Source organism: Schistocerca nitens, chromosome 3 (assembly GCF_023898315.1).
Source record: "Schistocerca nitens isolate TAMUIC-IGC-003100 chromosome 3, iqSchNite1.1, whole genome shotgun sequence".
NCBI classification, from domain to species: Eukaryota; Metazoa; Arthropoda; class Insecta; order Orthoptera; family Acrididae; genus Schistocerca; species Schistocerca nitens.
The window spans coordinates 516,944,128-516,957,252 of record NC_064616.1 but is presented as its reverse complement, the minus strand read 5'-3'; the positions used below and the strand labels follow the sequence as shown (position 1 = coordinate 516,957,252).

At 38.4% G+C, this 13,125-nt stretch overlaps 1 protein-coding gene across 1 annotated transcript in view; it reads right to left on the bottom strand.

Moving 5' to 3' along the window:
- Window positions 1-13,125, bottom strand: part of LOC126249642 (transmembrane and coiled-coil domain-containing protein 4-like) — a 135,289-nt gene that overhangs the window by 45,330 nt on the left and 76,834 nt on the right. Inside the window, exon 8 of the mRNA XM_049951320.1 lies at window positions 2,997-3,133. Within this exon, the coding sequence (XP_049807277.1) occupies window positions 2,997-3,133 (137 nt within the window). The remainder of the gene's footprint in view (window positions 1-2,996; window positions 3,134-13,125) is intronic.

Below are 13,125 nucleotides of genomic sequence, written 5' to 3'. Positions count from 1 at the left end.
ATAGAATTTTTGAATGGGGTCTCCTTGCAACATAATTTATAATGCCAAGTTAACGACAATCTCACATACGACAAATTGGGTAGTTTCACACTTTTTTCAAGAAACCTTCTTTTCTTTCATAAATAAATCAAGATACAGATGACACAATACTGATGATAACTAACCTCTTCTTACTGTCAGTACATGGTATAATTCCACAGATGATAATGAGTCCAACTTTCTGTTGGTGTTTTGTATGTATATGAACTATATCTGCCATATTTTTGGGTGAAAAGCTGCATATGGACTCGAACCCAGGTGTTAAAGTTTCACCTATAGTGAGGTCATTATATGCCACAAGCAATTATTTTTGTCAATTAGGAGCCAATAATACTAAGCTAAACTGTGGGAAACATTGCAACATAATAATCTATACATTATTATTTTACTTGAAATAATGCTTCTACTTCTACAGGAATAATCAAAGTTTTATTGTCACCTCAAAAAATGGAGTTACATAAGTAATTTTTTGCAGGTACACATCTGCAGCTTTGGTACACAATGAAATCCCTGTACCACAGTACCATTGCACACCACCAGATGAGCCTAAACAAAGCGGTGCAGTCCACTGATAAAGTAGAACAAATCAGAATAACAAAGAACCATCTGGCGGACAATCTCTGTGCAAAAAAGTGGGAAATGCAAGAGAAACTGAGGCTATGGTGCTGAAAGACTGGTCTGTCATAAACAATGCGTTAGCAGAAAAAGCTAAACATCAGTTACGGATCAGTCTTTCCTTCCTCATATGACATTTTAAATATTACAAAGGTTAATGCTCACTGTGGTTTTCACAACTGTCCAAACAGCCTGCTTCACTGAAATAGCAGCAGGAATTTTGCAGCTATATCAGGCCAGTCAAGATGACATCTTCAGCCACCTAATTACCATGGATAAGTGCTGCAAGAACAAAGCAAGCAGTGTGGAGCAAACAGATTATGGTATTATGAGGCAAACTGCCACAGAAGCACACTATTGAAATCTCTTGATGAGGTTCCAGGAGGCTGTACAGGCTAAGCACCACAGGATGCAGTCTGAGGGGGGTGCTTTTGCTATACAAAAACACCCCACCTTATTACGTATCAAATGGTCATACACGGTGCAATTTAGGCCAATTAAATTTTGCCATTCCCTCATACTGTCCTGACATTTCAACCAGTGCCTACTTCATGTTTCTTTGGATAAAGGTATCAGTACATAGCAGGCATTTCCGGAATGATGATGATGTGATTTTCGAGGTGGAATGCTTGCTAAATAGGTAAAATGAAGACTTCTACAATGGAGTTCTTCAACAAATCATCCATCTTTGGACAAAATGTGTTACATTTAAGGGTGAATATGCAGACAAGGACAGACACTGTCACAAAGTTTCAGGTCACAGCTTGATTTTTTTCGAGCTGACCATTAAAACTTTATAATTAACTCTCATAAATAATACTTACACTTCAACTAAAAATTCCTGGTGGTAGACTTAATGCTTTACTCCTACAGATTCAGTTTTCCACAAACACATGCTCTTCTTTAATGTATGTGGCAGTCTTGAAGATACCATGCAACTTTATCATTTTATTTATAGATATATTTTTATTTATCAGTTTCTGCATCAACTGTTGCCATTGATTTAATTATTGCATTCTTTTGTTTCTGAAAATAAGCTTTTCATTCCTCCACAATTTTTCATGCAATGACTGAAGAAACAATCATCAATTGGTGGTTACAAAGTATATTTTTTAAACACACACCAAACCAGTTTTTTTTTAATAAGCATTACCACTCTGGCTCATCTTTAGATGTATTACATGTTGTTATGTTATTCAGAACAGCACCTGCCTCCTGGTTATCAATATAGATTAAAAATACTTTGTGTGGTCACTGGATGTCATGTCATGACAATATGAGGACGTCAAAATTTTATAGCCCAAAACAGCAGAGTGTATGACTGTTCAATGCACTACAATGATATAAAAAAAAACTCTTTCCTGTAGAGCTAAAAATGTTAGTAAAGACCACACTACTTCCAATTCTCATTTACAGTACTACAGAAAAACTTTTGCCACAAAGTCATCTACATTCATGTTGATGATGACACAAATTGGATTTATGTTTTTCACCACACTACTACACATCTGTTAGGTGTGGGCAGGCATAGGAGTTACTCATACTTTTTGGAATTTCACACTCTAAAGTAACTGCTCTATAACAGTTACATGGTCTGTCTGGTTTACAAGACATATTTCCTTTATTATTTTTGCCGACACTCTTAAATTTTAAAATGTACTTAATACTAATAGTAATGGATCAATATTAGTCCTAATATGTTTGGTCAGTATTGTGTAATTACCTATCATAATAAGTACTTTCTTTTCTTTCTTTCTTTCTTTTTTCCCCCCAAAGAACATTCATTTCTTTTGGCTGGGTAGGTTGCTACATTCAATTTTAAACAGTAAAGTTTACACAGATATGCATGTTAAGCTACTGACAATGGCCTACAGTCTTTAATTAATTTTTTTTTAAAAAAAGAAGTTAAACCAAACAACTGATGAAGTTTGAATAAGTGTATTTCCAATTCACTATAATGAAACAATTCTCCATTCCCCATTTATTTTAATTAGTGTGTGTGTGTGTGTGTGTGTGTGTGTGTGTGTGTGTGTGTGTGTGTGTGTGTGTGTGTGTGTGTGAGAGAGAGAGAGAGAGAGAGAGAGAGAGAGAGAGAGAGAAGGGGGAGAAGAAAACCATACAAAGAGTGTCAATTTGAACTGATATTGAAATTACACAAATTTCAGACAAAAACTGTCATTTCCTTGGGCTTAAAGCTAAAGAGTTAAGGACAAGAAATGTGACTAGTAGTTATTATGATACATTAAATAACAGTTCCAAAGTTTTTGACTAGTGTAACAATTTTCACTTTAACAATGCAAAACAAAGTGTAAAATAATTATAACAATTACAAAGAGACTTACTTGCAGTACCCATTTATAATTTTCCCTGAAACTACTCTTGACAGTTTCTTCCATTCTTTTGGATTGTCTGTTGCCGGTGTTCCAAGCATTATGGCATCCTGCACAATTCCTTCACACCCTTTTCTCCCGGACATTTCCTAAAAGAAGTAAACAATATGTATACAGTCAACTCTGTATCATGGATATAAAAGAAGAATGGTGACAAAGTGTAGGAGACGACCCTCAAGAGAGAGAAAAATTGGCCAAGTTTTACTGAATGTATACCTGCAAATACATCATTTCCATGTCAGAGGCCATTTTATTCATAGAGAGCAGAACCCTGAACAGAGCATATCAGAGGTTGACATATTGTCAATCATTGCATGGGAATGGTATTGTTATCCATGGCAGTAGTGCCCTCACGGCACTAGCAGCAGCATTACTTGCCATCACTTCCACTCCTGTTTCCAACTGCCTTCAAATGCATGTGTGTACTAGACAATAAAATATGAAATAGGCAAACATGGTTTTAGCGTACAGACAAACAAACAATACGGTAATGAGTGGTTGATGGCGTAACTACCTCGAGCAATTAAACAGACAACCGACTCGTGGAGATAACATCTTGGACCTACTGATAACAAACAGACCCAAACTTTTCGACTCTGTAAGTGCAGAACAGGGAATCAGTGATCATGTGGCCGTTGCAGCATCCCTGAATATGGAAGTTAATAGGAATATAAAAAAAGGGAGGAAGGTTTATCTGTTTAGCAAGAGTAATAGGAGCCAGATTTCAGACTACCTAACAGATCAAAACGAACATTTCTGTTCCGACACTGACAATGTTGAGTGTTTATGGAAAAAGTTCAAGGCAATCGTAAAATGCGTTTTAGACAGGTACGTGCCGAGTAAAACTGTGAGGGACGGGAAAAACCCACCGTGGTTCAACAACAAAGTTAGGAAACTACTGTGAAAGCAAAGAGAGCTTCACTCCAAGTTTAAACGCAGCCAAAACCTCTCAGACAAACAGAAGCTAAACGATGTCAAAGTTAGCATAAGGAGGGCTATGCATGAAGCGTTCAGCGAATTCAAAAGTAAAATTCTATGTACCGACTTGACAGAAAATCCTAGGAAGTTCTGGTCTTACGTTAAATCAGTAAGTAGCTCGAAACAGCATATCCAGACACTCCGGGATGATGATGGCACTGAAACAGAGGACGACACGCGTAAAGCTGAAATACTAAACACCTTTTTCCAAAGCTGTTTCACAGAGGAAGATCGCACTGCAGTTCCTTCTCTAAATCCTCGCACAAACGAAAAAATGGCTGACATCAAAATAAGTGTCCAAGGAATAGAAAAGCAACTGGAATCACTCAACAGAGGAAAGTTCACTGGACCTGACGGGATACCAATTCGATTCTACACAGAGTACGCGAAAGAACTTGCCCCCTTCTAACAGCCGTGTACCGCAAGTCTCTAGAGGAACGGAAGGTTCCATATTATTGGAAAAGAGCACAGGTAGTCCCAGTCTTCAAGAAGGGTCATCGAGCAGATGCGCAAAACTATAGACCTATATCTCTGACGTCGATCTGTTGTAGAATTTTAGAACATGTTTTTTGCTCGAGTATTATGTCGATTTTGGAAACCCAGAATCTACTCTGTAGGAATCAACATGGATTCCAGAAACAGCAATCGTGTGAGACCCAACTCGCTTTATTTGTTCATGAGACCCAGAAAATATTAGATACAGGCTCCCAGGTAGATGCTATTTTCCTCGACTTCGGGAAGGCATTCGATACAATTCCGCACTGTCGCCTGATAAACAAAGTAAGAGCCTACGGAATATCTGACCAGCTGTGTGGCTGGATTGAAGAGTTTTTAGCAAACAGAACACAGCATGTTGTTATCAATGGAGAGACGTCTACAGACGTTAAAGTAACCTCTGGCGTGCCACAGGGGAGTGTTATGGGACCATTGCTTTTCACAATATATATAAATAACCTAGTAGATAGTGTCGGAAGTTCCATGCGGCTTTTCGCGGATGATGCTGTAGTATACAGAGAAGTTGCAGCATTAGAAAATTGTAGCAAAATGCAGGAAGATCTGCAGCGGATAGGCACTTGGTGCAGGGAGTGGCAACTGACCCTTAACATAGACAAATGTAATGTATTGCGAATACATAGAAAGAAGGATCCTTTATTGTATGATTATATGATAGCGGAACAAACACTGGTAGCAGTTACTTCTGTAAAATATCTGGAAGTATGCGTGCGGAATGATTTGAAGTGGAATGATCATATAAAATTAATTGTTAGTAAGGCGGGTACCAGGTTGAGATTCATTGGGAGGGTCCTTAGAAAATGTAGTCCATCAACAAAGGAGGTGGCTTACAAAACACTCGTTCGGCCTATACTTGAGTATTGCTCGTCAGTGTGGGATCCATACCAGATCGAGTTGATGGAGGAGATAGAGAAGATCCAAAGAAGAGCGGCGCGTTTCGTCACAGGGTTATTTGGTAACCGTGATAGCGTTACGAAGATGTTTAGCAAACTCAAGTGGCAGACTCTGCAAGAGAGGCGCTCTGCATCGCGGTGTAGCTTGCTTGCCAGGTTTCGAGAGGGTGTGTTTCTGGATGAGGTATCGAATATATTGCTTCCCCCTACTTATACCTCCCGAGGAGATCACGAACGTAAAATTAGAGAGATTCGAGCACGCATGGAGGCTTTCAGACAGTCGTTCTTCCCGCGAACCATACGCGACTGGAACAGAAAAGGGAGGTAATGACAGTGGCACGTAAAGTGCCCTCCGCCACACACCGTTGGGTGGATTGCGGAGTGTAAATGTAGATGTAAATGTAGAACTATAGGAGGGAAAATATTCCCATAAAAATTTATTTGTTCCTTAACTCTTCAGTAATTTTCTCCTGCAGTTTGTCCCTACGGTATAAAAATACTCTATATAAAGAAAATATATCTTAAGGTAACACACTGGACAATGGTCACCACTTGACAAATGCTGGGAGCAAAACACGAAGGAATTTGCTTCATTCCATTATGCAGAAAGTTAACACGTTAAAATAACAGTAGTATCAGTAACAAACAGAAGACACGACAAAAAGACAGCTCCACAAGTAAGCTTTTGGTCAGAAGGCCTTCTTCTGAAGTAGACAACTCCCCTCCCCCCCCCCCCCCCCCCCACACACACACACAGTGAGTGATCACTGTCTCTGGCCTTAGCAGCCAGAGGAAGTGGTCGTACGCGTGCGTGCGGTGGTGTGTGTGTTAATTTACTTCTGTGCTTTTGTGTCAATCTGTTTCATGCATAAATGATAATACCTGAACCACATGGAGATTCACTGCATGGTTACTACTATCACCATTTCTGGTCAAAACTGAACTTTTGCCTTAACAGAGAGAGACAACTGACACATCAACATATAAAAACTAACAAGTTACAATAAGGCAACTTCTTACGGGAAACTGGCTTATGCCTTACCAAATTTATACATCATAACAACACACAATAATTTAAACAAATACATGAGGAATCTAACGATCATAGGTAACTAAAATTATCCATGAAATGGTATAACTGCCACTATGTGGAATGATCTCAGTCGTGACAACATAGATACATGTGATACACATAGTGCGCCAGTACAAGACTACTTACAGTGAGCCTGCACATCACCTATACAGGCAAAAAAAAGTGGTTGTAAAATTGTGTTTTATGGTTGTTGGTACACACCACTTGAGTCCTGTAGGAAAGCAGGGTGGCACGGTGGACACAAGCAATGCAACATGAGCCAGGAGTGAAATATCGCTCCTAGAGTCATTTCAGAACCGTGGAAATGATTCCATGAGGGAGGAAATATTTAGTGGTAGTATGAGCAAATGTGACCCTCTGATACAACCCAGCATTGAAACCTAGCCTTAAGAGCTCAAAAGACATGCAAGCAAGACAACACCCCCACTGGCTACACACCTCACAGTAGCATTTGGGTCACAAATCTGCTGTCAGACTGTGTATCATCAACTTTGAATTGTTGGCCTGTGACCTGCCAGATGCATTCCAACACACACAAACACAATGTGCTTTAGTAAATGTGTAGTCTTACCTACCATGAGCAGAAGGAAAAACACAGACAAGTTACAACTGTGCAGATATTGTGATAGATTACCAGTATGACAATACTGGCATTCTCGTCTGGAATGGCATCATATTAGGGCCATGTACACCAATGCACATGTTTTGTAGGGGTACTGTGAAGGCTTTGGTCTATAAGGCTGACCATCCTGCAATGGTATATGTGTCTTTTACATTGTGAATATGGAGCTGGCCCCCACCTGATGAATCAGGACTGATCTGGTGATAAGCATGCACTGAAACATGGGAAAATCAAGTGCCTGGAGTGGTCAGCTCTCTCCCCAGACTTAAATCTGGTGAAAACTACATCGTACACTCTAAGCTGAAGGTTTGCAGCCATAACACCAATACAACAGATGATTTCTGGACTCCAGAGAGCACATCTAGCAATGACAGGTGTTACTCCAGCCATGCTGGACAGATTGATCCTCTGCATGAGAAGGTGCTGTGCATTCTCTACCAGCACAAATACACATCTGTAACCATACTGAGATTATTTGTGGCATTGGGAAAGAGACCTCACATGGCAAACACCACACACCTCTTATGGCCAGTTTTCCAGTGTAATTTGTATCTTACAAAATGTCACGTCACAATGTTGCAATCGTACTTTCCAGTGCACACATTATCACCATGTGCCATATTTCATGAGTCCAGGAAAAACCCTTAACTTATGAGCAAGAGTTCAATATTAACATTTTAGAGTTTTATTTCCCCCTTTTGCAGTTGGAAGGAGAAGCTACAGCTATTGACTGCTCATACAAAATTATTATTAGTCAGAACACATCAGATATCTACTATGAACTAAAAAAAGGATGCAACAGAGGGTTTGACCATCTCTCTCTCTCTCTCTCTCTCTCTCTCTAAAAAAAGGGGGGGGGGGGAGGAAGGAAAGAAGAGAGAGAGAGAGAGAGAGAAAATTAGCTGCATATTCATGTAGATGTAATATGAGTAGAGGACTTGTCACATTCATAAAAAAAGGAATATAAACATAAAAATGTAAAAATACGTAAATTCTTTATAGATCAGGGGTAGAAGTAGGTGCTTGTGAGTCAATAATGGGAAAAGTAGTACTTGTTATTGTTACAGCATACAGGTCTCCGCTGGGTACCTGGAAAATTTTTGTGGAACATTTTGACAGTTTATTGTGCCATCTATCAGACAGAAGGAACAGATTATTAAATTGTGATTTTAATGTAAATTCCTTGAATGACTCTAACATGAAAAGTGATCTAGATGTGCTGCCAGTACCAGAAATAAACTTCCCTAGCAGTGCTGCTGAAGATAGTAGTACTCTTGTAGGTAATGTATTCATACAACAAGTGGAAGTCAAAGAGAAATATGCCTATCTTATGGTAAATGGATTGCCAGATCATGATACACAGTCATATTATGTCATTTACCTTCATGTACAGTTCAGGAACACTCAAAGAAAACAGCACAGCTTATTAATGACAGAACTACTGAAGATTTAAAAATAAAATGAGCTTAATGCTAGCTCTAAATTCAACACATTTCTTAATGAGTTTGTATCCATTTTTAAAGTAGCTTTTCTAAAAACTTAATTAAATGCAACAATGGGATGTCACTAAATAAACCTTGAATCACTGTATATATCAGAATCTCTTCACAATGATAGAAGGATTTTTACAAAACAGCCACAACAAGAAATGATCCAGAAATACTTTCATATTATAAACAGTACTGTAACGTATTAAGGAAAGTTGTAAAAATGGAAAAACAAAGTATGACTTTTGTCTGAAATTGACAGATCAGACAATAAAATCAAATTAATATGGGATAATATTAAATGAGAGAGAGGGAAAGAAGCCACACAAGATGACATGGTTTCTGTTAAGGAGATCACGATCATTGCACAATGAGGTTATAAAAGTCATGTGATAGTGATACGCACATATACAGATGGCAGTAGTACCGCATACCCGAGGTATAAAAGGGCAGAGCATTGGCAGAGCTGCCATTTGTACTGAGGTGATTCATGTGAAGAGGTTTCTGTTGCGGTTATCACCGCACAATGGGAATTAAAAGACTTTGAATGTGGTGTGGCAGTTGGAGCTAGGTGCATGGGACAGTCCATTTTGGAAATCGTTACGGAATCCAATATTCCGTGATCCACAGACAGTGTGATGAGTGTGCCGAGAATACTACGGACAACACAGCAGCTGACAGCCTACACTTAATGACCGAGAGAAGCAGCACTTACATAGAGTTTTCAGAGCTAATAGACAAGCAGCACTGCATGAAATAAATACAGAAATCAATGTGGGACATGTGACAAATGTATCCGTTAGGATAGTGCAGCAAAATTTGGCATTAATGGGCTATGGCAACAGATGACCGGCACAGGTATCTATGCTAACAGCACGACATCGCTTGCAGCACCTCTCCTGGGCTCATGACCATACTGGTTAAACCCTAATGCCTGGAAAACTATGGCCTGGTTAGATGAGTCCTGACTTCAATTGGTAAGAGCTGATGGCAGGGTTCAAGTGTGGTACAGACCCCACAAAGCCATGGACCCAACCGTCAACAAGGCACTGTACAAGCCAGTGGTGGCTCCCATAATGGTGTGGACTGTGTTTACATGGAATGCACTGGGTCCTCTGGTCCAACTGAACCAATCATTGACTGGAAGTGGTTATGTTTGGCTACTTCGAGACCATATGCAGCTATTCATGGACTTTATGTTCCGAAACAACAATGGAAGTTTTGTGGATGACAGTGCACCATGTCACTTGGCTACAACTGTTCATGACTGGTTTGAAGAACATTCTGAACAATTTGAATGAATAATCTGGCCATCCAGTTCAACCAACATGAATCCCATTGAACATTTATGGGACATAATCTAGAGGTTAGTTCATGCACAAACTCCTGCACCGCTAACACTTTAACAATTGTGGATGGCTATAAAGACAGCATGACTCAGTATTTCTGCAGAGGACTTCCAGCGACTTGTTGAATCCATACCATTTTGAGTTGTTCCACTACACCAGCAAAAGGAGGTCGGACATGATATTAGGAGGTATATCATGACTCTTGTCACCCCAGTGTAAAGGACAGTTCATGTGTAGCAGATATTCTAAGTAATTACTTTTTTTTAAAAAATAGGTGAAAAAATTGGTATGAATAGTTCAGAAGAAAAAAAAGAGAGCAGTACTCCAAAGAAGCAATACAGTGGACAAGGAAGATCTTGACGACTCTAAATAGTAAATATTCATATAGGGTGGATAACATCTCCAATAAGACAGCAAAAAGTTGTAGCTCTATAAAATCCAACTTCTTGTGTAGAAATGGGATACTTTGCCAATGTCAGTTTGAATTTCTAAAGGGACACGCTACTTGAGCACTTAATAAAATGTTTAAATAATAGAATGTCACTAGTTGGGACCATATATGACTTATCAAACACATTTTATTGTTTCAATTGTAACATTCTATTGGAGGAATTAAGTTTTTATGGAATACATAGTTCAGCACAAGCCTAGTTTTGTTGTTATTTAAGAAGCAGAAAGCAGAAAGTAATCTAGGCTGTTTAAGCATCAACTGCTTGGGGAGAAATTACAATGGGAATCCCAGAGGGTTCAATCACTGGACCACTACTGTTCTTGTTTTATATTAATTATCTACCATTTCACTGGAATTGGGAGGAAGAATTAATCCCATTTGCAGATGATACAAGCACTGTTGTGAAGCTTAGCAAAGCATCAACTGAGAAAATAGTAAATGATGTTTACGTGGAAGTTACTAACTGGTTTTGCACAAATAGGTTAGTTTTAAACTTTGAAAAAGCCCAGCTCATTCAGTTCAGTACAGTCAAAAATATCCCATCTCCTATTAACCTAGTATACCACAGGAAAAAATAAACATGGTAGAAAATTCTAAGTCCTTAGAGTTCATGCAAACAAACTGGAAAATGTATGTAGCATACGTGTTAAAAAGTTTAGGTTTGGGTACTTTTACCATAAGAATAATCTCAACTTTGGGGATATGAAAGTCGGCAATTCGAAATATTTTGAATATTTTGCATATTTTCATTCACTGATGTCTTATGGGATACTATTTTGCAACAACTCCTCACTTAGGCAAAAAGTATTCATAGCACAAAATAAAGTAATCAGAATCACATATTGAGTCAAACAAGTATATCTTCCAGCTATTTCTTGAAGCAGTTGGGACTATTAACCAAAGCCTTGCAGTACAATTACTCATTAATGAAATTTATTGTTAACAATCTGTCTCAGTATGAGGGTGCTACAGATATTCACAAGTACAATACCAGAAGGAAAAATGATCCGTGTTATTCTCTAATGAATGTAACTTTGGCACAGAAAAGGATGAAATATGCAGATACTAAACTGTTTGACAATCTACCCATGGAAATAAAATATCTGACAGGCAGCAGAAGTGTTTTCGAATGTAAATTAAAGATGTTTCTCCTTAATTACTCCTCCTGTATCACAGAGGAATTCTTGAATAGAATAATTAATAATTTTTTACAGAAATGTGTAGGCATGTGTGTGTTGCATTGACACGTTTCACACCATAACATTTATCACAAGTATGATTTATGGAACATGTAATTAAGTAACGAACTAACTTAAATATTTCAGATGAGCAAGCCATTGGCATCTATGGCACCTGAAGAGGAGACTGGACTTTGTTTAATGCTTTTGTACATTGAATACAGAAGTCAATAAATATTCTAGCACTGAGAGAATATTCTTTCAGTCTTGCTGACACACTGAAGTTGCAAGTTCAAGGAGAAAAATATCTCAAGACTGGCAGTGAAAATGTTGTTATTTTTCAACAGAAATGTTTTTTTATCACCATTACATCTTGCCCACTAATTTGACAGTAAGTAGATTCCATCCTTGGTGTGAGGTGAGTCTACCACTACTCCTACCATTACATCTACATACATATTCTGCAAATCATTGTGTAGTGTGTTGCAGATGGTACTTTTTACTATACCATATTTTAAGGTTTCTTCCTGTTCCATTGACCAATGGAGTGTGGGAAACATGTCTGCTTATAAACCTCTGTGAAAGCTGTTATTTGCTTAATTTTATCTGCATGATCTCTGTGGGATAGATACACAGGGGAACAAAGAATATCAATAGTATTTACTCTTAAAGACAGTTCTTGAAGATTTTTAAGCAGGTTCTCACAAGATGAGTTAAGTCTTTCTTTAAGATTGCCATTTTACATTTCTCAACCTTTCTTTTACACTCTCTCACCAGTCAAACCAATCTGTACCCTTTCACACTGCCCTTCTTTATACACTCTAGATGTTCCCTATTAGTCTGACCTAATATGCATTCCATAATCTAGTGCAGTGGTTCCCAAACTCTGGGTAGTCACCCACAAGTGGGTCGTGGGATCTATTCCAGTGGCCCACCGAAAAACCTTTCAAATATCTAAGTAAAATACCTCACCAACTGAAAAATGTATAAAAGTTTATTTCAAGAGAAAAGTTTTATAATCTGAAAAGTCATTTGCAACACCTGTTCTAAACAAGAAACCAGTGTGGCTAATAACATGCTCGGGGCAATATGAGAACAGCACAGCCATAGGATTTGTTCGTAATTGCGATACAGCAATGCCGCACTCCATACCACTTGCGACAAGTGTCAGATCAATAATTTTGAGCTGAATTGGTCTTTCTCTGACTGTGGTACCATGCATTATTTGCTTGTTGTTTATGGTGTGCATGCATGTTTATAGTGGTGTTTTGTTTTATTTTATATTATATTTTTATTTTCTATTTATTTCATAACAGATATATGGATTAAGACTGGATCATTCTGTAGAAGACAGATTTCAGCTAATGACGATGAGCCTTCTGCATCCAGTACCAGCGATTCATGTAATACACTTAAAGTTGACAGTTTTAGTGAAGTTAGCGAACTGTAGTTCTTCCAGAAGAAGGCAAACCCTGCTTTTATAAATACAATTCTGACTATTTGAAATATGGGTTTGT